The 27,394-nt window shown below is 42.4% G+C and overlaps 1 protein-coding gene across 1 annotated transcript in view; it reads left to right on the forward strand.

The window, feature by feature from the left end:
- SCN8A (sodium voltage-gated channel alpha subunit 8) overlaps window positions 1–27,394 on the forward strand; it is a 206,508-nt gene that overhangs the window by 129,329 nt on the left and 49,785 nt on the right. The window contains exons 14-20 of the mRNA XM_040425907.1: window positions 1,550–1,788; window positions 6,396–6,569; window positions 11,967–12,323; window positions 14,947–15,411; window positions 16,681–16,798; window positions 19,556–19,710; window positions 24,190–24,363. Coding sequence (XP_040281841.1) covers window positions 1,550–1,788; window positions 6,396–6,569; window positions 11,967–12,323; window positions 14,947–15,411; window positions 16,681–16,798; window positions 19,556–19,710; window positions 24,190–24,363 — 1,682 coding nt within the window. The remainder of the gene's footprint in view (window positions 1–1,549; window positions 1,789–6,395; window positions 6,570–11,966; window positions 12,324–14,946; window positions 15,412–16,680; window positions 16,799–19,555; window positions 19,711–24,189; window positions 24,364–27,394) is intronic.

Here is a 27,394-nt window from a genome sequence, read left to right on the forward strand (position 1 = left end):
TAAGTAGCTTTGAGGCATATGGAAGAAGTGATATGGGGCGATAACTGGACAAAGAAGATGGGTCAAGTAAAGGCTTTTTATAGATGGGTGTAATGGTAGCATGTTTAAAACCAGAGGGGGGGGGCGGCATATCCTAGCGAGATGATAAAACCCCTTTAAGGCTCTGTTGTTTTTCACCTAATATTTCAGTTTTTCCCTATGTATACCACAGACATACAGTATGCCACAATACATACATACATACAGTATGTCCACGTTGGCACCCATTATTTTCACAGGATGGCTCTGTATTGAATAGTATAGCTGACTACGCTCTTCCAACACATACCTTTTTTCTTTTGTCATATGTCTTGTCAATGGGGCCCTTGTCATATGAAGACGAGATTGAACAGTGTTGGCAATGTTTATGTATGTATTGTGACAACTCGGGGGTCACTTAGTTCTCTTGGATCTTCATCTTCTGGCTAAGAGGGTTAGTGCACCTCAAGAAGCCACTCCAACGCCATAGATTTGGGTGCAACCTGGCCGCAAACAGCTTTATTTCTTGACATGTGGGGCAATGAAAATGCACGATATTTCACACAATGTGAACACTCCTACATTAGAAAAATAAAATGTAACATAAGGAATATATTTTTGTTTATCTCCCTTGGCAATAGACCATGTTAGAAAAACCTTTCCCTATTCATAGAATTTTGACATGTAGACCATTATCCTGCAACTTGTCCCACTGTACTGCATATATGTTTTACTGCTACTGTATATTCCACTATTTACTGCTATATTGTACTACTTTACTTTTTTTTTTCATTTGTTACAGATAATTATTATGCCTATAAAAGGGTTTTTCCAGCTTTTTTTAAATAAGTTTTTAAATTCTGCCCTCTCCCCACTGTACCTGTGTAGTCAGCATACTTACCTGCTCCACGCTACTCTGTTCCGACGCCTTCAGTCCACTGCTCTACTTAAAAATTTATAAAAAGATGGAAAACCCCTTTTAAGGGGAATATGTCATCAGAAAATGACCTATTCACAATTTTTTGTGTTAAACATGTTTTGAAGAAGTCCTTTTTATTTAACATATTTTCTATATTTAAAAAGTCCTGAAATCTTGCAGTATTCACTGAGCCTACAAACTGACTGACATGTACTGTTCTGAGAGATTTGTTCTCAGCAATTATCTCCTTATCTGCACCGCCAGGATTACAATAAACGATAGCTCCTATGTATTGATAACACGAGATCCACCATTGACAACAGGGACACAGCTTGCCTCCTCTCCCTCCCTGCATAATGACTTCTGCACAAATCACTGAACTTGTGTCTGTTGTGCTTGGGGTCTATGTGGCTGCTGTAGATCTGATTACTGAATGTGGTTATGTGGTTAAACCTATGTGTCTGCCTTCATAATCACGTATGGAAAAAAAAATGTATGATCAGATGTAGGTTAGAAAAAAAGAATATGTATTAGTATCTAGTTTAAAAAAAAGTACAGTAGATATAGGAAATGCTGGTGTCTGTAATTTACTCTATTATTTTCTTTCTCTAGAACTGGAAGAATCCCAGAGGAAGTGTCCACCTTGGTGGTACAAATTTGCAGACACATATTTGATATGGACGTGTTGCCCTTTGTGGATACGAATCAAGACCATAGTAAACATGATTGTAATGGATCCCTTTGTGGATTTGACCATAACCATTTGCATAGTCCTTAACACTTTGTTCATGGCCATGGAGCACTACCCTATGACTGAACAGTTTGAAGGAGTTTTGTATGTAGGAAATCTGGTAGGTTATTTCATGTAGTGTACGTTTCATCAGACTCTATTTACATGTGTGGGGCAAGAGCTACTTTCATTCATATTATCATAACCAATTGTATAACTGTGTATACGAGGTTAAATGCAAAAATGTATTAATTCTCAGTTCCTTCTTCAAGGAGCAACTGTAAATTGTGTGAACTGAACAGTAGTGAAATACCAATCGTTTGGCCAGAAAATAGTAAATACAGTAGTATCCTTGAGAGCATGACATCTTATAAAAACATGGGGGTTGCAAATTTTTGCTTAGGCCACATTTTGCACAATGCGATAGTACTGCTATAGCCAACAAAATGTGGGCAGGCTTGGCAGTAGAGACCTGACCACAGTCGACCAAATCTAGTATAATTTACTGCAGAAACTATGGGGAGCCAGTGAAGGGATTGGCAGAGGGGAGAGGCAGAGGAGTAATAGGGTGAGAGGTGGATTAGTCGGGCAGCAGAGTTCAGGATAGATTGAAGGGGTGCGAGAGTGCTAGATGGAAGGCCACAGAGGAGGATGTTGCAGTAGTCTAGGCGGGAGATGATGAGGGCATGTACAAGCATTTTTGCAGACTCATGGTTGAGGAATGCGCAGATGCGGGAGATATTTTTGAGTTGGAGGCAGCAGGTGGTGGAAAGGGCTTGGATGTGCAGTCTGAAGGAGAGGGCAGAATCCATGGTCACTCCAAGAAAGTGATCTTGCTCTTTTATCCATGTTAAGTTTAAGAAAGCGAGAGGAGAAGAAGGAGGATATGGAAGATAGGCATTGTGGGATTCTGGATAGTATGGTGGTGATGTCTGGACCAGAGAGGTAGAATTGTGTGTCGTCAGCATAAAAGTAATACTGAAAGCCATGGGAGTCTATAAGCTGTCCCAGGCCGAGGGTGTAGATAGAGAAGAGCAGGGAATGAGACGAGGAGGTGGTGTGAGAGTTGGAGACGCTAAACGTCAGGTCTGGGAGGTATGATATGATCCAGGTGAGGGCCAGGTTGGTGATGCCAAGAGATGAGAGGGTTTGTAACAGAAGGGAGTAGTTGACAGTATCAAAGGCAGAGAACAGGTCAAGGAGGAGGAGGAAAGAGCAATGTTTTTTGGTTTTGGCTGTTAGCAGGTTCTTGGTGACTTTGGTAAGGGCAGTCTCAGTCGAGTGGTGGGGTCGGAAGCCAGATTGTAGCCTGTCAAAGAGGGAGGAGGAGGAGAGGTGAGAGGACAGTTCAGAATGGACATGTTGTTCAAGTAGCATTGAGGCATATGGAAGAAGTGATATGGGTGGGTCAAGTGAAGGCTTTTTGAGGATGGGTGTGTAACGGTCACGTCCACACACACACAGGGAGAAGGGTAGTGACCACTGCGCTCCACCCTCACCCCTGGCCCTGCCTACTTGCCTCACGAGTCCTGATGACAGGGGACAACTGGACGGCAATCCCTAACTTAGGATATGTGCAGGGAAGACAGACAAGACAAAATACGGAACATGAACGGACCGGGTCAGAACCAAGAGAGCTACGCAGTACAACGGATTAAGCAAAGAATGGTCTGGAGAAGCCGGGGTCAAATACCAGGAGAGTAGCGAAGTACAAGAGGAGTCCTAAGAGAGTAGTCAGGTGGGAGCCGAGGTCACAATACCAGGATGTATGCGCAGTACAGGAGGAGCAGGCAGAGGATCGTCAGGGAACAGGATCAGGTAAATATTCAGTAGTCCAACAAATAGCCAGGAGCCTAGAAATTAACAGGCAACCTGTAGCCAGCAGGCTGCCTGTATTTATAGTGGGGAGTGAGGGTCATGTGACGTGGCCAGCATCACATGACCGACAGACCAACCAGTCGAGCACCGAGTGATCAGCTCGGCGCTCAAGGCAGACTAGGAGCAGGGAGCCACCCAGCTAGTAAAGCCGCCCTGGGAATGAGGTCAAACACAGAACCTCATTCCAAAAGCTAAGCAACAGTTCTGCGGGCAATGGGGGACCGAGTGCACCTTCGGAACCCCGTGACAGGGTGTAATGGTAGCATGTTTAAAACCAGAGGGGAAGACACCAGAGGGTAGTGATAGGTTGAAGAGATGAGTTAGGGCTTGGATAAACATTGTGGTGAGATTGGAGATGAGGTGGGATGACATTGGGTCAAGTGCGTAGGTGGTGAGATGTGATCTGGAGAGTAGGGTGAAAAGTTTTCCTTCTGTAATGGTGGAGAAGCTGGTTTTGGGAGAAGAGGACTGAGTAGTTGCTTTTTTCTTATGTCAGCAATTCTGACCATGCAATCTGCTGACTGCCCTAGATAGATGCCGGGGAGAGTAGGACAAGCATCCCTTTTTTGTAGCTTTTATTATCAGGAGTGATGTGAATATGAACTTCTGTTCTATCAGGTTCTCGTAGCGTGTGTATGCGGCAGCTCCTGTCCTGACCTCCCAGCACTGACGGGGTTGCATAGCATTATATTGATTTATGATACTATGTAACCCTTAGAGATCTGGAATGTATTGTATAACACTGACATAATGCTGCCAGTGTTATCCAGTACATTCCAGAACTGTAAGGGTTACATAGCATCATAAATCAATATAATTCTATGCGACCTGGTCATAGCTGGGAGGTCAGAACGGGAGCTGCCACATACTCACGCCGCGAGTCCAATGCGTGGAACTCGCTTGTCTAAAAGGAGCCTACAAGTTCATATTCACACGACTCTGAAAAAAGTATGTTTCTCATGCCGTCCCAGCTCTTACCTAGAGCTGTCAGTAGTTTTGCATGGTGAAAAGTGCTGACAGACTCCCTTTAATACATTTGCTGTATCTCACATTGGGTTTACACTGGCCTATGATATGCCACCTTAAAGGGATTATCTGATGCTGGTAATGGCCCCCCATACGCCTCAGGCCCCTCGCACTGATTCTACTTACCTGGCTCACCAATCCCTGCGCCGCTTCTGGTGTCCGCACTGCCACAGCTGCTTCTCCCCGTACGTGGATAAAAACATTTGTGTCTGGGTGGGGGGTGAGCCTCCCTAGCATTGTGGGTGATACTAGGAGACACGTCCACGTCACCGCCTGCCATTGGCTGCATCCCCCCGACACCGGTTTCATCCGCTCACGGGGAGAAGCAGCTGCGGCAGTGTGGAGACCAGGAGCAGCTCGGGGAGCCAGGTAGGTAGAATCAATGTGAGGAGCCCGGGCGTATGGGCCATTTCAAGCTTCGGATAACCCCTTTAAGTGAATCTCCCTTAAAGAGTTCTGCCTTTGAATAGTTACAGACTGCCACGTGGGCATGCCAAATGCTGTTGAATAGCTTAGAGATCTCTTAGCTCATATTTTATGCTTGATACCAGTAAGTGATTATTGCCTGCTATTTATTTCCTCAGGGCTCGCTCAGCGTGTTTTAGTCCTTTTCTTCTCTGCTCCATTTGGGCAGAGCTGAGGTTCTTGACTCCACCTTGTCTGTGTATTAACAGAATCCCATCATAGATTTACCAGAAGTAATGAAAAACTGATTACAGCAAGTACAGAATGATTATACAATACAGTCTAGTAAACCGCCAGTGAGAAAAATAGGATTATAATACAAAATAGTTACACATACTACGTAAAGAACATTTATCAAATCAGATATGTCCGTTTTGTCGTCTAAAAAAGTCGCAAGTCATGGCAACTGCGACATTCAGTTAAATGAGCAACATTTTGTGATCTTCGCCACTTTTCACAGTGGTCTATGTTTAAGAGCTAAAGGTGAGATTAGACCTGGATTATGGCTCATTTGCTATGTGCGCGTTTTGCAAAAGTCGCAACCTAGGCCAGGCAACCCCCTGGTGTACTTTTACACCTAAAGGTGGAAACCACATTGCACTTACGCCAGATATATTAGTATGGTGCACCAATTCATAAATTTAGTGCAGACACACAAAGCAAAGCCAGGCTTAAAAGTGACACAAAAACAACCTCAAATGATAAATGACCCCCAAAGTAAGGAAAGTTTGGAGACTCTAGGCCTCATGCATGCGACTGTATTTTTGGTCCGCATCCTATCCACAGTTTTTTGCAGTTCAGACCTGAACCCTTCATTTTTATGGGACAGCAATAAATGCCATCCGTGTGCTGTCCACATTTGTAGAACACGTCCTATTCTTGTCTGTTTTGCGGATAAGGATAAGGATTTCTACTATTGGGCCCATGAACAATGCGGCATGCACATATGGCCGGTATCTGTAGTTTGCATGAGGCCTAATTGTTAGAGATTTTTAAAATACTGTAATCTGATGTGACCTGTTCTGAAATCTGTTGCGTTGCAATCTGCATACATGTCGTAGTTTTATTCCGGCCGCCTCTCACAATGTTTGCCTATGCTGCCGCCAGAACTCCGGCCCGCCCCCACTGTAGTCAATGGGCCGGAGCGGACCTCCGGCAGAAACCGTGTACTAGTGGCAGCTGTTCACCTGCCGGAATAGCCTGCCGGAGAAGGCTGCCGCTAGTGTGAAAGTAGTGTAATAACCCCCAAAATTATTTTCCAAGTGGAGCTGTCACTAAATAAAGAATAAATGGACATAGAACTGTGAAATTGTTAACAATGCATTAACTGGTGAATGTTCTACTTTTCTCCTCTTTTAGGTTTTTACCGGTATTTTTACAGCAGAAATGTTTTTAAAGTTGGTAGCAATGGATCCGTACTATTATTTTCAGGAAGGCTGGAATATTTTCGATAGCTTTATTGTATCTCTCAGTTTAATGGAGTTGGGTCTTCAAGGTGTCGAAGGCCTGTCTGTATTGCGATCTTTCCGATTGGTATGTTATTCTAATGCTGCTCTTATTAGATTTGGTTAAGAATGCTATTTCAGACTGTGTCCCCGGCTGGCACAATGATTTTTAATAGGGGTTCTCATTTCTTTGCTAGCTATGTCTAACTAATTCGGTATCCAAATACAATGGTTCAGGAGTGCTGGGGGTGTAAATCAGTATGTAGCACCAGTCTCTCACTTGTGTCACCTTCTGAGAAGAGAAGCACCTATAATAAGAAAGGTTTAAAAATTATCAGAAAACTATAGGTTTGTCCATAGTATATTATAGGTATGGTCAGGCACAAGATAATTCTGCACTTGACTGTTTTGCCAAAGTGTTTTAGTCTGCAGTGGAGCGGCACTTATTTGTTCATTTTACTTACATAGCGGTGACATATTCTGCAGCGCTTTACAGACATTGTCATCACTCTATGTCCCCAGTGGAGCTCACAATCTAGATTCCCTGTCAGTATGTCTTTGTAGTGTGGGAGGAAACCTATGCAAACATGAGGAGAACATACAAACTCCATGCAGATGTCGTCCTTGGTAGGGTTGTTGCGGGTATCGAAATTTCGATACCCAATCGATACTTTTGTCCCGGTATCGATACGATACCGGGATTTCCATTTTTTCGATACTGGGCTGCGCTGCTGCGCAGTCTAGTATCTCTGAACATGAGCGCAGTCAGCGCACTGCTCTCAGCGCGCTCATGTTCCCTGAGCAGCACAGGGGAGAAGGAAGCAGTCCTCCCTCCCCCCTGTGCTGCCGCTGCCACCAATGAGAAGAGAGGGGCGGGCGCACTGCGCCACCAATGATAGGACTATTCATACACAGACCGGCGCCCAGCGATGTCCCAGCACTCACCATTATTCCTGGGCGCCGCTCTGTTCGCCTGCTGTGCCCCATTACTGTCTCCTCTCCTGCTCCACATGCTGATTACTATCGGAGGGATGGGGAGGAGACATCAGCTTCACTAGTGGGCGTTCCTTCTTCCTGCGCTGCGATCGGACAGCACTATAGCCAGGGAGAAGGAACGCCCACTAGAGAAGCTGATGTCTCCTCCCCATCGCTCCGATAATAATAAGCATGTGGAGCAGGAGAGGACACAGTAATGGGGCACAGCAGGCGAACGGAGCGGCGCCCAGGACTAATAGTAAGTGTTGGGACATCGCTGGGCGCCGCTCTGTGTAGCCTAATACTGAAAGTCTGGACCCACGTCTTTAACACATAATACAGGAGGCGGGTGCCGGCAGCAGAATCGCATTGCCGGCACCCTGCCTCTGACAGGGAGCTGCGATCAGCGGCAGTTAACCCCTCAGGTGCGGCACCTGAGGGGTTAACTGCCGCTGATCTGCCAGTACCCGCCTCCTGTATTAAGGGGTAATTATCATTGGTGGTGCAGTGTGACCCCCCCTCAACCCCCCATCCCATCAAAATCATTGGTGGCACAGTGCGCCGGCCCCTCTCAACCCCCCAGTATTAAAATCATTGGTGGCAGTGGCCACAGGGTCCTCTCCCCTCCCCCTCATTGGTGGTGCAGTGGCAGCTTCTGATCGGAGCCCCAGCTGTGTAAGCCTGGGGCTCCGATCGGTTACCATGGCAGCCAGGACGCTACTGAAGCCCTGGCTGCCATGGTAACATCCCTGATGCTGTGTGTACAGAGCACAGGGCAGCAGGGACAGTGTGAAGTCCTATTCACCCTGATAGAGCTCTATCAGGGTGAATAGGACAAGGGATGAAAGATCCCAGGTTCTGGCCCCTAAGGGGGGAAATAGTTATTAAATAAAAAGTGTAAAAAAAAAAAAAAGGAAAAAAAAAAACACCAAAATATTAAGTATGAATCACCCCCTTTTCCCAATTTCACATATAAAATGTATAAATAATAAACATATTACATATCGCCACGTCAGAAAAAGTCCAAACTATTAAAATATTTAAAAAAATCTATGCAGTGAACACCGGAACAGAAAAAAAAATAAAATAATGCGCGATTCGCCATTTTTTCAAATGCGGAATGCACGTGGCTTTTTGGTTTATTTTTTTTGCGTGGTATCGAATGGTATCGAGTATCGCAATACTTTTTCATGGTATCGAAACCGAATCAAAAAATTGGTATCGCAACAACTCTAGTCCTTGGTTGGATTTGAACCAAGGACCCGAGCGCTGAAAGGGACCATTACCATGCTGCCCTAATGGAATAAATTAATGTCAATTAATAATATAAACATGTATAATGTAAAATAACACTGCGTAAATGAATGTTCTGTGCTCATATCTCAAGGATGGTGTTCTCCAAGCAGCTTACTGTATGTTCACAAGAAAGTAAATGGTTCACCTTTCTTAGAATGCACCCTAGTACTTTGCACCCCTAATTAGTCAGCGATCTAATAAATATGCCCTAATTTGTAATATGCCCTAATTTGTAAGTTACCCTTTTTTCGGTTGATACAAATCTGAGAGGGGTATAATGGTTGCACATTGTCATTGCCCTATATAAAAAATATAAGCTTCTTGAAACCGGGCTCTGTTCATATTAGAGCCATGCTTACTGTTTTTAAAGGCATTTGGAAAATCTTGTCAAACTTTAAAGAGTAACCTATCATCATAAAATGCAGTGCAGTCTGCAGACGGCAGGTTATAGAGCAGGAGGAGCTGAGCAGATTGATATATAGTTTTGTGGGAAAAGCTTCCGTAGAACTTGTCATTTATACATTTATATCTCTCAGTTTCCTAAATTCTTTGTTCACTTCAGAGGTGATATCAGTGATTGATAGCATTCTCTGTGTAAGTGTGTATACAGCGATAGCTGTCAGTCACTGATAGTTGTACACAGGGGAGTTGTTATCAGTGATTGATAGCATTCCCTGTGTAAGTGTGTATACAGAGATAGCTGTCAGTCACTGATAGTTGTACACAGGGGAGTTGTTATCAGTGATTTGATAGCATTCCCTGTGTAAGTGTGTATACAGAGATAGCTGTCAGTCACTGATAGCTCTACACAGGGGAGGTGTTATCAGTGATTGATAGCATTCTCTGTGTAAATGTGTATACATAGAGAGCTGTCAGTCACTGATAGTTGCACACAGGGAGGTGTTATCAGTGATTGATAGCATTCTCTGTGTAAGTGTGTATACATAGAGAGCTGTCAGTCACTGATAGTTGTACACGGGGAGGTGTTATCAGTGATTGATAGCATTCTCTGTAAGTGTGTATACATAGAGAGTTGTCAGTCACTGATAGCTTTACACAAGGGAGGTGTTATCAGTGATTGATAGCATTGTCTGTGTAAGTGTGTATACAGAGATAGCTGTCAGTCACTGATAGCTCTACACAGGGGAGGTGTTATCAGTGATTGATAACATTCTCTGTGTAAATGTGTATACATAGAGAGCTGTCAGTCACTGATAGTTGCACACAGGGAGGTGTTATCAGTGATTGATAGCATTCTCTGTAAGTGTATAACTGTACAGTCGTGGCCAAAAGTTTTGAGAATGACACAAATATTAGTTTTCACAAAGTTTGCTGCTAAACTGCTTTTAGATCTTTGTTTCAGTTGTTTCTGTGATGTAGTGAAATATAATTACACGCACTTCATACGTTTCAAAGGCTTTTATCGACAATTACATGACATTTATGCAAAGAGTCAGTATTTGCAGTGTTGGCCCTTCTTTTTCAGGACCTCTGCAATTCGACTGGGCATGCTCTCAATCAACTTCTTGGCCAATTCCTGACTGATAGCAACCCATTCTTTCATAATCACTTCTTGGAGTTTGTCAGAATTAGTGGGTTTTTGTTTGTCCATCCGCCTCTTGAGGATTGACCACAAGTTCTCAATGGGATTAAGATCTGGGGAGTTTCCAGGCTATGGACCCAAAATGTCAACGTTTTGGTCCCCGAGCCACTTAGTTATCACTTTTGCCTTATGGCTCGATGCTCCATCGTGCTGGAAAATGCATTGTTCTTCACCAAACTGTTGTTGGATTGTTGGAAGAAGTTGCTGTTGGAGGGTGTTTTGGTACCATTCTTTATTCATGGCTGTGTTTTTGGGCAAAATTGTGAGTGAGCCCACTCCCTTGGATGAGAAGCAACCCCACACATGAATGGTCTCAGGATGCTTTACTGTTGGCATGACACAGGACTGATGGTAGCGCTCACCTTTTCTTCTCCGGACAAGCCTTTTTCCAGATGCCCCAAACAATCGGAAAGAGGCTTCATCAGAGAATATGACTTTGCTCCAGTCCTCAGTAGTCTATTCACCATACTTTCTGCAGAAGATCAATCTGTCCCTGATGTTTTTTTTGGAGAGAAGTGGCTTCTTTGCTGCCCTTCTTGACACCAGGCCATCTTCCAAAAGTCTTCGCCTCACTGTGCGTGCAGATGCGCTCACATCTGCCTGCTGCCATTCCTGAGCAAGCTCTGCACTGGTGGCACTCCGATCCCACAGCTGAATCCTCTTTAGGAGACGATCCTGGCGCTTGCTGGACTTTCTTGGACGCCCTGAAGCCTTCTTAACAAGAATTGAACCTCTTTCCTTGAAGTTCTTGATGATCCTATAAATTGTTGATTGAGGTGCAATCTTAGTAGCCACAATATCCTTGCCTGTGAAGCCATTTTTATGCAACGCAATGATGGCTGCACGCGTTTCTTTGCAGGTCACCATGGTTAACAATGGAAGAACAATGATTTCAAGCATCACCCTCCTTTTAACATGTCAAGTCTGCCATTTTAACTCAATCAGCCTGACATAATGATCTCCAGCCTTGTGCTCGTCAACATTCTCACCTGAGTTAACAAGATGATTACTGAAATGATCTCAGCAGGTCCTTTAATGACAGCAATGAAATGCAGTGGAAATTTTTTTCGGGGATTAAGTTAATTTTCATGGCAAAGAAGGACTATGCAATTCATCTGATCACTCTTCATAACATTCTGGAGTATATGCAAATTGCTATTATAAAAACTTAAGCAGCAACTTTTCCAATTTCCAATATTTATGTAATTCTCAAAACTTTTGGCCACGACTGTACACAGGTTAGGTGTTATCAATGATATCATTCCCTGTGTAAGTGTGTATACAGAGATAGCTGTCAGTCACTGCTAGTTGTACACAGGGGAGGTGTTATCAGTGATTAATTGCTTTCTCTGTGTGAGTGTGTATACAGAGATAGCTGTCAGTCAATGATAGTTGTACACAGGGGATGTATTATCAGTGATAGAATTTAGTGTGTATATATAGATAGCTTTCAGTCACTGATAGCTGTCGACTGCTATATCTACAAATTATGAAAGCAGCACAAGAAAAATTTGAAGAAATGTAACCAATAATAAAAGTCTATTTTTCATATGAATCGTAGGCTTGTTATGCATATTTATCGCTAATTGAAATGATTGTTGTGTTTTACAGCTGAGAGTCTTCAAGCTAGCCAAATCCTGGCCCACGCTGAACATGCTGATTAAAATCATTGGAAACTCTGTTGGTGCATTGGGCAACCTGACAGTAGTGCTGGCCATCATCGTCTTCATTTTTGCTGTGGTGGGGATGCAGTTATTTGGCAAAAATTACAAGGATTGTGTCTGCAAAATAAATCCAGACTGTGTGCTACCACGCTGGCACATGAATGATTTTTTTCATTCTTTCCTTATCGTTTTTCGAGTGTTGTGTGGAGAGTGGATTGAAACCATGTGGGACTGCATGGAGGTCGCAGGACAGGCTATGTGTCTGGTTGTCTTCATGATGGTGATGGTTATTGGAAACTTAGTGGTTAGTATATGATTTTTTTTTTACGTACCCATTCATCTGTAGTTTTATCTTTGAGCAATCATATATGAATTATTTGCTTATATACATAAGAAGTAATGTGGAGAACCAGGATTTCCCCTAATAAATGCCTCATGCCTCAGTGATATCTATCCACATAGTGATATCTAGCCATATGTGCCACTGTTTATGGGCCGAGACGTTACATTTGTGTTGGTGTTTTTGCAATAAAATATAGTTTTTTGGACTGAACCTAGATGTGTGTACTGCCGAATAATGGGTTCTGCTGGCTTTTCACTGTCAAGTCTCTTCCACCTGGCACGCAGCAACTTTGCCCAAACACAGGCCTGTCTTCTCAATAATTTCTAGATAGCCAGCCAATCCACAGCTGAAGCAGACTTCTTTCAGACATTCTCACAACATCCTATGCCTGAGCAATAGGTTCAGTTAATTTTCTGCATCCTGCAATATTATAATATTATATTGTAGGGATCGACCGATTATCGGTTTTACCGATATTATCGGCCGATATTCAGGATTTTGACAGTTATCGGTATCGGCATCTATTTTGCCGATATACTGATAACGTATTGGGAACACAGAACGCGCTGCTCTCAGCGCTCTCTGTGTTCCCTTAGCAGCACAGGGGAGAAGGAAGCAGTGTCTCCCTCCCCCTGTGCTGCTGCTGCCGCCAATTAGAGGAGAGAGGGGCTGTGGCCACCGCTCCACCAATGAAGAGAAATCTCTCATTAATTCATATACAGGAGGCGGGAGCTGGCTGCAGAATCACATAGCCGGCTCCCGACCTCTATGAGCGGTAGCTGCGATCTGTGGTAGTTAACCCCTTAGGTGCCGCGGATCGCAGCTACCGCTCATAGAGGTCGGGAGCCGGCTATGTGATTCTGCAGCCAGCTCCCGCCTCCTGTATATGAATTAATGAGAGATTTCTCTTCATTGGTGGCGCAGTGCGCCCCCCCCCCCCCCCAAGCCCCCCAGTATTAATCATTGGTGGCAGTGGCCACAGGGTCCCCTCTTCCCTGCTCCTCCGATCGGAGCCCCAGCTGTGTAATCCTGGGGCTCCGATCGGTTACCATGGCAGCCAGGACGCTACTGAAGCCCTGGCTACCATGTTCAGCTCCATGCTGCTGTGTGCACAAAGCACAGGGCAGCAGGGACAGTGTGAGATCCTATTCACCCTGATAGAGATCTATCAGGGTGAATAGGACAAGGGTTCTAGTCCCTAAGGGGGCTAAAAGTTAGTAAAAAGCAAACAAAAAAAACACAAAAATATTAAGTATAAATGAAAAAGAAAGATTTACAAAAAAATATGAAATACACGTTAACAATAAACATATTAATTTTCAGCAGATTTGTGTAGGAAATTATTTTTTTTCAAAAATGAAAATTCCCAGAATATCGATATAAATTATCGGCTATCGGCCTGAAAGTTCACAAATTATCGGTATCGGTATCGGCCCTAAAAAATCAATATCGGTCGATCCCTATTATATTGGTTCTTGATAAGGATTGTCCCTTGACCTCACTACGTTTGCTGCTATTCCTGACCTTCCACCTGTTTACCATGCTCCTCAGATTATGCCTGCCCAGACCTCTGGCCATCTGACTGTGACATCTGGCTAACATTTTTGTATTGTGTCCCGATGTGACACACAAGTATCACGTCAGTCTTTGCTGAGACTACTAATATGGTTGTGACCTGGGGATTCCCTGCAGTGAAGTCCAGATCCCCGTACAGGGGTTAAAGGGTGCACACCAAGGAGTCCCTTATATTCCACTCTCAGGAATAACCCCAAGTCAAATATGTTGGTTGTTCACAGCAACTTGTTAACTGTGAAAACAGAAAGATTTACCCAATACTAACATGTGACACCACACCCTGTCCAGCATTGTAGTGTTGGACCCATAAATAATGAAATTGGAATTGCTTGTACATGGGATCATCATTTTTAGTTAATTAATAGAATTATCTTAAAAAGGTAACAAAAATACAATGTAATCTTTGCATGAAAAGGCAACAAGTAGTTTAATATTCTGTATTATATTCACTGGCAGCGGAGAGGCATGCCAAGGGGTAGTGAGAGGGAGATGGTACTGATTTCTTCTGCTTCTTCAAAGAAGAAGGTTTTCCTGCAACCACTACTAAGGGAAGCTCAGGGCATATACACCTTTCACACGTTCCATTGAGTACAAGTAAAGCTGTAAATCACATTATGCAGTCAGCTCCCCCTAGTGGTGGCTGATGGCAGCCAGTGTTATCATTTATTTCACTGACTTGTCTGAAGAGGAGGAAATTTGGAGCTCTAAATGGAAATTGCAGCTGGGATTAACTTTAACCAAAAATAAGTACATTACCGTGGGCTCTATGATTTCTGAGCACATTCCTGGAAGAAATGCTAAATTTGTAATGTTCATTTTCGGTGTAGTTTTAAAATGGGATTATACTGTACATAACATAGAAAAGTAAAATATTTCTGTTATACTTATGTCATACAGACATATGGATATATTTAGATAATAAACAGGTTTATACTACTATGGATAATTTAAGCCTAAATGGATTAATCCTAAGTATTGGCATTAACTATCACTTCTCGCCTTCTTCTAGGTCCTGAATCTGTTCCTTGCTTTGTTACTCAGCTCATTCAGTGCAGACAATCTGGCTGCCACTGATGATGACGGAGAAATGAACAACCTTCAAATTTCAGTCATTCGCATTAAAAAAGGCATAGCTTGGATTAAACTCAAAGTGCACAACTTTATACAAAAATACTTTAAGAAGAAAGATGCCGATGAAAAGCCTTTAGATGACATGTATGAAAAAAAACACTGCTTAGTAAATCACGCCGGGGTGGATATCAATCGAGATATGGAATATCAGAAGAACGGCAATGGCACTACCAGTGGTATAGGAAGCAGTATGGAGAAATATGTTATAGACGAGGACCACATGTCATTCATAAATAACCCTAACCTCACTGTCAAAGTGCCGATTGCAGTGGGAGAATCTGATTTTGAGAATCTTAATACTGAGGATTTTAGCAGTGTATCTGATGAAGAAGGAAGCAAAGATGTAAGTGGTTAAATTTTTTTTATTTTTACTTAAAGGGGTTGTCTATTCTACAGTTTTCAAACCAGCACCTTGATCTGAATACTTTTGTAACTGCATGTAATTAAAAATTTTGCATAGCCACTGAGTTATTCAATAAAATGTATCTGTATAGCGCCACCTGCTGTTTGTTTTTTTCTCTTTATCCTGCTCACTGACATGACCACACATGCTCGGTTCCATTCTTCAACTGTTTCCTGAGCTGTGATAGGGCGAGAGCTGCAGCAGAATAGACACGCCCTTGAACTGTCAGCTTGATACAAATCTAGCAGAGCAATGAGTGGAGAGATCTCTGGATCCATGTGAGGTACAGGGCTGGTTCTAGCTTTGTTAGAAAAAGATTGTCATGTCCTGTATGATGTCTGATTTTCATTTTTTACATTAGTCAAGGGATAACCCCTTTAAACCCCCTCAAAAAGGAAACTATCAGCAGGATAGACCCCCTAAAGTTAAAGAGGTTATCCAGGTTTTTAAAATGATTGCCTATCCTAGTCCATCAGTAGGCCATCAATGTTAGATCCGTGGGGTCTGACTCTCAGCTGGGCAAGCTTTGCAGCCTCTGTTGTTTACATGGGGTTTTACGATGCTTTGTACTGCTCATGCCATACTTTTTGTAGTGGCGGTCCTTGGTATTGCAGCTTTGTCCCATTCACTTGAATGCTTCAAAATAATGTCACGTAATAGAAGAAATTATTTAGATATCATTTTGATAATTTTGAAAATACCTTACAGCAGGGATCAGCAACCTCCGTTACTCCGGCTGTTCTGAAACTGCAACTCCCAGAATCCTTCTTTCACTTCTGTGAAAGTTACAAGAACAGCTGAGCAAGTGTGCATGCTGGGAGTTGTACTTTTACAGCAGATTAAGGCTACATGCACACGAACGTATTTTGTTTCCGTGTCCGTTCCGGTTTTTTTTGCGGATAGGATGCGGACCCATTCGTTTCAACGGGTCAGCGAAAAATGCGGACAGCTGTCTGCATCCGTATGTCCATTTCGTAGCCCCGGAAAAAAAATAGAACATGTCCTATTCTTGTCCGTTTTAGGCATTGTTACAATGGATCGGCAAAAAAAACGGATGGCATACGGATTTTTTTTGCGGATCCGTGATTTGTGGACCGCGAAACACATATGATCGTGTGCACGTAGCCTAATTGTCAGAGGTTGCTGACCCCTGCCTAACATCCTCAAATCAGAATTAACTAGTTCTTAATTTTCACTTATCTTCTGCAGAAACTTGATGACACCAGTTCTTCAGAAGGTAGCACCATTGACATAAAGCCAGAAGCAGAAGAAGTTCCCGTAGAACAGCCAGAGGAATACCTGGATCCCGATAACTGCTTTACAGAAGGTGGGTTCTCTGTCTCAACTGTATTTTAGCAATGGTTTGTCGGCTTTGCAGTCTACATATTAAGGCCTTTTATGGGATTGTTATACCACAGAACGGCTTTTATTTGGGTGAAAATAGTATTTGTTATTTGAATTTGTGTGGAAAAGTGCAAAAGACTATTGCCCTGATTTATCATTGAGACTAGTGTTGAGCGAATCAAAGTTCATGAAGTGGACTTCGATCGGAATTTCATGGAAAATTTTATTCACTGCAAAGCCAAATTACCTTGTGCTTCGTGGTAACGAGTCAATTTTCCCTAAAATGGCGGTAAAATAAAAATCATACTCCCCTCATCCATTTGCGTGCAAAAATCACGTCACCACGCACCGCGCGGATTTTTCTGTCAAGATGGCCGCGCATGGACTCTTCGCGATCAAATGGATAACTTGAGTATTTAAAAAAAAAATTTGAACCCTGACAGCCCTCAATGGTCATCACTGATACTGCAATTAGCTAGACAATTATCTACATGTGATCTAGATCATATAATTCATATAACTTCTTTTGAGACAGCAACCCAAAACTGCACCGAAAAGTGTTTTTTTTTTTGGTTGTGGTCTTCTCAAAAAATATAGTCAATATGCATAATATATGATAAAACATTCCTTCTTGATTCATAGGGTCAGGTTCCTGCATAGTTATTTTGTCTGATCCTGTCAATCTAGGGGGAGGGGCTGGCATAGGAAGCAGGAGGAGCAAGGGTGCACAGAGTGGCTTTGACCCACCCTCGGTGCCCTTCATCTGTTTATTGATTAACCCCTACCGACAAACGCTGTACATGTACAGCAGATTCCGGGTCTTTAATGATGGCTTTTGCTGAAGAGCTCAGCTGGGCACCATAGCTGCTGAGTTCCTGCTGTTTTATAAAGCAGATACTAGGTGTCAGAATCCATGATCGGCAATCACTGCCATGGTCATGCACGCCAGATGACCGAACAGCTGTGATGAGATTGCGGGGGGTGTTCAGTTGATATAGCAACTTAAGGCCTTCTGAAGGCTCCGAGGCCAGCCATAGTGGAGTTCCTATCAGGATCTGATTTTCCCATAGACTGCAGTGGTAAATTATTGCAGTCAATGGGTTAAAAGATCAGACAATTGCAAGACTAAATATAAATGTAAAAAAAAGGCTTAAAAAATATCAAAATTCAACTCACCCCCATTTCCCCATTTTACAAATAAAAATAAATAAGCAATAAAAATAAATAAAGATCGTTATTATCGCCGCATCACAAAATGCCCAAACTATTAAATGATAAAAGTATTTATTCTCTTAGGTGAACGGTGAAACGAAAAAAAAAATATCTAAATGGTGTATCACCTTCCCAAAAAAATGTAAAAAATTATTAAAAATCATACACACTCAAAATAGCATAGAATATGGTGGTGCAAAGAAAAAAAATGTTTTCAAATTTTTTATTTTTTTAAACCACAGTATTAAACTACAAGAAAAACTATAAAATGTATTGCTGTTATTGTACTGACCCGCAAAATGAAGGTAACAGGTCAATTTTACCACATAGGGAATGTCGTAAAAAACGAAACCCTTAGGCCTATTGCACACGACCGTATGGCTTTTTCAGTGTTTTGCGATCCGTTTTTCACGGATCCGTTGTTCCGTTTTTTGTTTCCGTTGTGTTTCCGTTTCTGTTCCGTTTTTCCGTTCCGTTTTTCCGTATGGCATATACAGTATACAGTAATTACATAGATAAAATTGGGCTGGGCATAACATTTTCAATAGATGGTTCAGCAAAAAACGGAACGGAAACGGAAGACATACGGATGCATTTCCGTATGTGTTCCGTTTTTTTGCGGACCCATTGACTTGAATGAAGCCACGGACTGTGATTTGCGGGCAATAATAGGACATGTTCTATGTTAAAACGGAACGGAAATACGGAAACGGAATGCATACGGAATGAATAAATGGTTCCGTATACGGAACGCAAAAAACGTCCAGTAAACGGGGGAAAAAAAACGTCCGTGTGCAATAGGCCTTAAGCAACGGCAGCATTGCATTTTTTCCCACTCCCACCCCATTCAGAATTTTTTTCCATCTTTCCACTACATCATATGCAATATTAAATGGTGCCATTAGAAAGTTGTCCCACAAAAAACAAGCCTTGATACGGCTATGTGAATGGAAAAAAACAAAAGTTATGTCTCCTGGAAGGCAGGGCGTGAAAATAATTTTTTTTTTTAACGGAAAATCATTTAGTCAGGAAGAGGTTAAAAGTACTTTTTCTCCAGAATGAAGCAAAGGATCTCTACGTGAAAGCTATCACTACATTCAGCAGATCTTGCCCTACAGGGCTTTGTGCCTGGTTTATCATTGTGTTAGACTCCCTGTAAATGCATCACCTATCCACAGGATCACCACCATCTTCACAGGACCATCCACAAGATAAATGATAAGTGTGTCATTGGAGGGAGTCCGACCACTCTGTTAATCTCTACGGCACTGACGGTGATAACCGGGCAATGTACTCATCCCGTAATGATGAATGAAGTGGCAGTGCACATGCTTGACCACTGCTCCATTCATACAGTGGACACAGGAGTTTGATGGAGCTCCCACTGGTTGGACCCCACCGATCAGACACTTCTCCTGTGAAAAATGGCATGGTCATGAAAGCTTGCCAAGCAATATATAAGTATAATACAATAAAGCTTGCCACCCTTGTTGAAAGTTTAGGAAACGAGCTTGTTCCTTTTGTGCAGGTTGCGTGGCACGTTTCAAGTGTTGTCAAGTCAGTGTAGAAGAAGGGATTGGAAAGAGCTGGTGGACCCTGAGGAAAACCTGTTTCCTTATAGTAGAGCACAACTGGTTTGAAACCTTTATTATCTTCATGATCTTGATGAGCTCCGGGGCTTTGGTAAGTTTTATATTTATGTTCATCCTGTTTTAGACATTTTTAGAACAGTTTCTTTGTTTGTGTCATAGAAATGGTTGTCATACACATTGCATAAAACATATATATGTATAACGTGCTCTGTGGGCAAAAAAAGAAGAAAAATCGTATCACATGTAACTTTACACTTAATACCACAGGTTTTGCCCATGACAGCAGATTTCAAAATTGCCATATCCCGACTGAATGCTATTGGCAATGCCTCCAATGTTGTCTACTCTAGTTCTCATGAATGTGGCCTATTGTACGTGTGTGTTTAAATTTTGGTTGTCAGTCATTTGAAGGGTAACTAAAACTTAGTGCAAAGCACAGAAGGTGCAGCGGCATTTCTCAGAGCGATATACACCATTCGCTTGCATCGCCCCTGCTCTGCTTTTGCAGTGTGCGGAGTACTGATCCTATATACTGTACTTGCTATGGATCCATAGTACGCGGAAGGTGCAGATTTCTCTGAGACGCACCCCTGGACCATCCATGCTTTGCGTGAAGGTTTAGGTCCCCTGGTCCCCTTTAATATCCCACTTAGGCCTCATGCGCACGACCGTTTATCGGGTCCACATGATTCACTTCAATGGGGCCGCAAAAGATACGGACAGCACTCCGTGTGCTGTCTGCATCCGTTGCTCCGTTCCGAGGCCCTGCAAAAAAAATATAGCATGTCCTATTCTTGTCCATTTTGCGGACAAGAATAGGCATGTCTACAATGGGCCGCCCGCTCCGTTCCGCAAATTGCGGAACTCACACGGGCGGCTTCCGTTTTTTGCTGATCCGCGATTTGCAGACCGCAAAAAACAACATGGTCGTGTGCATGAGGCCTTATTGTTTGTTCTGAAGGAAGTCTTTAGAAGGTCTGTAGGACACACATCACAGAAGTTATGAATGCTGATATAATTTATACCTCATAGTGATTTAAGCAAACATGATCAACATTTATTCATTTTTCATGTTTTTATTTTATTATTTCTTTCCAGCAACATTATTAAATCCAAACACCTTCTACATCATAATATTAAAGCCTACTGTAGGTGGATCTCTGTAAGGGCTCATGAACAAGACCATATGCCCTCTGAGACATACGGTCCGTGACCAGGACCCCCGCGGGACTATTGTCCTGCACTAATATGATCATATGAGTGCAGAACAATAGTCCCGCAGCCAGCCCGATACGCACAGTATCATAATAACCTATGATGCTGTGCGCTCCCGTGCACACAATGTATGCCGCTCACGGACCGTATGTCTCGGAGGCCATACGGTCATGTACATGAGCCCTAAGGGTGAGCATGAGCACACCAGTTATAGGCTAGGAGGAGAGTACATACAATGGGGTCTATAGAGATGGCAGCTTTACCTATGCCAGCCTGAGAAATGGCTGCATAGACAGAAGGCAATCACTTTCCATTTTTAGCTAATAGGAGAACAGTATGCAGCATATTCAGATGACAGATCTGCTTTAATAATCCAGCATGCACAGTGCACTATAGAGTTAGGTGTGTTTCCTAGTGTTTTTTGATATATTGTGATAACTTTCCCTGTAGATTTTAGTGCACTAATAATGGTTCGGTGCATGTAGACTTCATATTGGAAGGACTCATGCATTTGGGCATATTCAGGCTCTATTTTGTACGGGACCGTAATAGAGCTGCCAAAGAGATATGTAGGACCTTTATTATACCTCTGTGAGCCTCTGATTTCAGATGTTGTACAGTGCCTTGCAAAAGTATTCACCCCCCCCCCCCCCCTGACTTTTTTTTGTATTTTGTTAAATTACAGCCTTAAGTTCAATGTTTTGTTAATCTGAATTTTATGTGATGGATCAGAACACAATAGTCTAAGTTGGTGAAGTGAAATAAGAAAAATATATAAATAAAACTATTGTTTAGAAATAGAAAACAGAAAATTGGCATGTGCGTATGTATTCACCCCCTTTGTTAGGAAGCCTGTAAAAAGCTCTGGTGCAACCAATTACCTTCAGAAGTCACATAATTAGTGAAATGATGTCCACCTGTGTGCAATCTAAGTGTCACATGATCTGTCATTACATATACACACCTTTTTTGAAAGGCCCCAGAGGCTGCAACACCTAAGCAAGAGGCATCACTAACCAAACACTGCCATGAAGACCAAGGAACTCTCCAAACAAGTAAGGGACAATGTTGTTGAGAAGTACAAGTCAGGGTTAGGTTATAAAAAATATCCAAATCTTTGATGATCCCCAGGAGCATCATCAAATCTATCATAACCAAATGGAAAGAACATGGCACAACAGCAAACCTGCCAAGAGACGGCCACCCCCCAAAAATCACGGACTGGGCAAGGAGGGCATTAATCAGAGAGGCAGCACAGAGACCTAAGGTAACCCTGGAGGAGTTGCAGAGACCAGATTATCTGTACATAGGACGACAATAAGCCGTACGCTCCATAGAGTTGGGCATTATGGCAGAGTGGCCAGAAGAAAGCCATTACTTTCAGCTAAAAACAAAATGGCACGTTGTGAGTTTGCGAAAAGGCATGTGGGAGACTCCCAAAATGTATGGAGGAAGGTGCTCTGGTCTGATGAGACTAAAATTAAATTTTTCGGCCATCAAAGAAAACGCTATGTCTGGCACAAACCCAACACATCACATCACCCAAAGAACACCATCCCCACAGTGAGACATGGTGGTGGCAGCATCATGCTGGGGGGATTGGGACTGGGAAACTGGTCAGAGTTGAGGGAAAGATGGATGGTGCTAAATACAGGGATATTCTTGAGCAAAACCTGTACCATTCTGTGCATGATTTGAGGCTCGGACGGAGGTTCACCTTCCAGCAGGACAATGACCCCAAACACACTGCTAAAGAAACACTTGACTGGTTTAAGTGGAAACATGTAAATGTGTTGGAATGGCCTAGTCAAAGCCCAGATCTCAATCCAATAGAAAATCTGTGGTCAGACTTAAAGATTGCTGTTCACAAGCGCAAACCATCCAACTTGAAGGAGCTGGGGCAGTTTTGCAAGGAGGAATGGGCAAAACTCCCAGTGGTAAGATGTGGCAAGCTCATAGAGACTTATCCAAAGCGACTTGGAGCTGTGATTGCCGCAAAAGGTGGCTCTACAAAGTATTGACTTTAGGGGGATGAATAGTTATGCACATTGACCTGTTCTGTTATTTTGTCCTATTTGTTGTTTGCTTCACAATAAAAAAAATAAAAAAAACATTTTCAAAGTTGTGGGCATGTTCTGTAAATTAAATGATGCAAATCCTCAAACAATCCATGTTAATTCCAGGTTGTGAGGCACCAAAATACGAAAAAAGTCATGGGGGGTGAATAGTTTTGCAAGGCACTGTATGTACAGACGTATTCTCTCTTATAATAAGCCTTGCTTCTAGGGGACAGTATCTCTGAACATAGGGCACCTGAAGGGGCCTGCAAGCTCTCAGGTTTCCCAATCTCTGTCTTTAGGGTTAGAACATATACAGTTGTAGCCTGACTATAGATATCATGTATACCGTACATGTTATGTTGGTGGTGAAATTTGAATTGTAATCTGCATTATGTGATGGGGGCCCTGGATTCTAGATTGACTGATGGATGGAATATAATAATCAAATTTTTTTTCATTTTTTTTTGATGCTCAATAATATAAGGTCTCTGTTGGTACAATATCCTATTAGGCAACCTTAAAGGGGCTGACCACTTTCTGGTAACTGCTGACAAATGTGTTTGTAGGATGACTATACGGGACCTTACTAATATAGCCTTTATTAAAATTCTGTGCCATTTTCTATATTTCATAAGGTACTGTATGCCCACTTGTTTGCCAAGTCTTTTGTGCTGTCTCTCATGTAATGTCTCCTCCATTCAACTACCCTGCACCTGCCATCTGGACTTGTTTGCATAAAGGAGACATCACATGGAGGTGATTTGTCTGGTCACATGATCCTTCATCAGCGGCCATCTTATGGACAGGACCTCTATCTGGGCAGCACAGAAGATTTGCATAACAAGGGGGCATGGCTTAGGACATATAGAAAAGGGTATAAAATATCAATAAAGACCATATAGTCATCTTACCTACACCTGGTCACAAGTAGACAGAAGGTGGTCAACCCCTTTAACTACAAACTTTGGTCTTCAATAGTGGTAACTGAATAATATCAATACTTACTATCCTCCATAATAATAGTGAACACCATCATAACTCTAGTTATGTCCAACTTACAAACACGCCATATGCCATAGCAGGATCACTACACAAATCAGTGAATCCATCAATGATAAGTGCAGCACTGACACAGAGATCTTTTTGCCTATACCTTATGACATGGTTGATGATTCTGTCTTTTGACATCATCCAGTGTAACTGAAAATATAAAAACTGCCTATTGTACCAATATCTTCATCTGAAATTCCTCTACATAAAATAGAATACTGTATTCAGTGCACTTTCATCAACAGGCCTTTGAAGATATCTACATAGAACAACGCAAGACCATTCGAACAGTCCTCGAGTATGCAGATAAGGTTTTCACTTACATTTTCATCCTGGAAATGTTACTGAAGTGGCTGGCCTATGGATTTGTCAAGTTCTTCACGAACGCCTGGTGCTGGCTTGACTTCCTCATTGTTGATGTATGTATCATTTCATCCTTGTTTTAGCAGAATGAAGGCCATTCAAGTGCAGCTTAGTCTATTTCTAATAGTTATATGGGTAGAAGGGCAACTCCTGGTTAAAACAGTTGACAACGTGCTAGAACCATCTCGGTTAAGTTATTGAAGCTCTTCAATGTTATTAATTTATCTTACACAATGTTCCTTTGGTACAAAAGTTTCTCGTTTTAACCAATAAATATGATGTGTATTAATGTATAATCATGTTTATAAGACCCTCAGCCTCATCAATTATGAAAGGGCAGAAAATAACTGCTGCTGATAGATATGGTAGAATCCAGCCCCAGGTTTGGGATTTGCAGTAGATAATTTCCTTGGAAAGTGTAGTGTAGAGCAATGTTTAAGAGGTATGTCTAAATTGACAGTAAGTTGTGCTGAATCCATAGAGAAGAGCGGATGGTGGATTAAAATATCCCACAAACAGACCTTTATAACATATCCGATCGGTAGCAGTCATGCCTCAGGGACCCACCACGCGTCCTGAGAATTAAATTAAGGTGCTTTCACGCTGAGATTTTTTTGCCCGCTATGAGCACCAGTCAATGACTTAGTATGTCAATCGGTGCTCACTTAGCTCCATGTACATGGAGCAATCTTTAGCACTGTATTAAGTGTATGTTTGGGCACAATTATTGTGGCAGCACAATGATCAGGCAAACAAACATTTGTACAGATGTTCATGTCTGATCTTTGTAAAGTCTTCTTCAGCAGTCTAGATTTGTCGATTTTGAGGTTTAATTGACATACAGATGTAGCAGGGTTAACACTCATGCTTTTTGAGACATGCTATTTAAACTAAATGGCTTTTGTTTCAAGATAACGCGATGAGTTAAGAAATTTGAGTTAATAGTGTGAGTGTTACCCCTGCTACATCTGTATCATAACATTTTATATATTGTATATATCTATTGTATCTCCTTCTCTTGGGTTTAAAGAGTAGTGACACTTTTTTGAAACTTTTAATATGTCATTGGGACAGATCATAAGTGTTGATCAGCGATCGGCAGGGGTTTCAGCTGGGACCCCCGCTGATCAACACTTTTGATATGTCCTTATGACATTGAACCAGTAACTTAGTGTTTATAGGGGTTTCCCATCCACAGTATATGTCATAAATGTCTGATAGGTGAACCTCTGGTTCTGGGACCTATTAGATGAAAAGTTCTGGAAGCCATGTTGACCAGCTACATCTAGAGGGAGTAAGTGATTGTGCGGCTCTCTCCAAAGAAGGAGCTGGGGCTAAAGATGTTCTGCGAGACTTACATATTGATGACCTATCCTTCTGATAGGTCATCAATATGAGATTGGCGAGGGTCTGACTCCTGGCACCCAGCTGTTTGAGGATCAGCCAATCAGCTGTTCCTCACAGCTTACCAAACACTGCACCATATATTGTATAGTGGCTATGCCTGGTATTGCAGCTCAGCCCCATTCACTTGAATGGGTCTGAGCTGCGGTAAGGCTATGTGACCAATGAACATGATGTCACGTGGCCTAGGAAGAAAGCACCGTGGCCTCTTCATACAGCTGATTGGTGGGAGTTTGCGGAGTTTCACCCCCGCCGATCTCATATTGATAACCTATCCTGAAGATAGGTCATCAACATTTAAATCCTGGAGAATTCCTTTAAGAAATGAGGCCAGACCCTCACCTGGTGCATGCGTATCCTGTGGATGTTTAAAGGGATCACCCCTTAAAATTTGCTCACAAATATCCTCTAAATGTACTTTCATGTTGTCATGAAACCCATTTCATGTGTAAAGCATTTCTGGAATATTGAGATTGATTTAATGGCTTGTCTGGATTAGAAACCATTCTTTGAAATACCCTGTTATTGAATTCCGAGTTAACAGATAGGGTCCCCCATTTCTGACCCTCATCTATTAGCCAGAACAGATAGCAGCTGTAAACAGCATCTCTCTCTGGGAAAAATGGCATGTCTGACCATAATTTGAAGGGGTACTGGGTAAGACTTAATTTCCCCTGCGGTAGTACTACAGAGGGACTGAACACTTGCTGCTGTGTTTCCCCAAAGATTGCAGCCGTTTGTTATGAATCCCAGCAGTGGGAAACCCTGTGATCAGGTTTTGGTCGGGGGGCCGTTCTAACAAGAAACGATGGTCTGAAGTAGAAATCCTGATGAGGGGTCTGACCATGATGTTAATGCATTGCTTAGTACTCAGAATAACAATTTTAAAGAAAACACTTTTGAACAATATTTCACATTTGACATTTACAATAAAGTTTGAGCAGCGTTTGAGTTATATTAGAATATATCTGGAGTCCGTTCTCCAGGTAGAACTTTATTCTAAGGAATATACATTTTATTCAGAATATCAGCTATAAACTGTTGTATTAACAACCATTTCCCATTTTACAGGACAACTTGTATTTTTTATTTGTTATGTCCAACAGGTCTCACTCTGCAGAGAATGCACTGTGTCAAGCCCACAGAGCCCAGTCTCTTTAGTCCAAAAAGTACTAGACTGCAACACAGACTTGGTGACAGTACTTCTGTATAAGACACAGAGAGTAAACGTTTCAATATGCAGTTCAAAAGGTGGCCAGACATAGTTGACCAACGTTGGCTGAACCCTCCGATGTTGGTGATACCAGCTGACAAACTAATGTGTATGATACATGTTTTGGGGGAAAGAAGGGTTGGGCGTGTTAGATTTCAACACACCTGATCTAAACTGCCACCAGAGGTCTCTGGCAGTGGGTTATACCCCTCTTTCTACTGAAAAGACATGCAAACTTGGCTGAGCATGTGTTTGTGGGTGGTTGGAAGGAATAGCCTTCAGTTTATGGCCACCTTAAGTCCAGTAGATCACACAGGATGAGTGTAGTATCTAAGAGAAGCTAGTTGTATTAGGTCACTGGTATTTGCCTCCATTTTTCTACTTCTGGAGCATCTTGTGCATACCTCAGTTACTCACCTCAATTTATGTCGTATTTTTTAAGGACAGCAAAGTGCTTGAAGTCCTTCATG

The sequence above is a fragment of the Bufo bufo genome, chromosome 3 (assembly GCF_905171765.1).
Source record: "Bufo bufo chromosome 3, aBufBuf1.1, whole genome shotgun sequence".
Classification (NCBI taxonomy): Eukaryota; Metazoa; Chordata; class Amphibia; order Anura; family Bufonidae; genus Bufo; species Bufo bufo.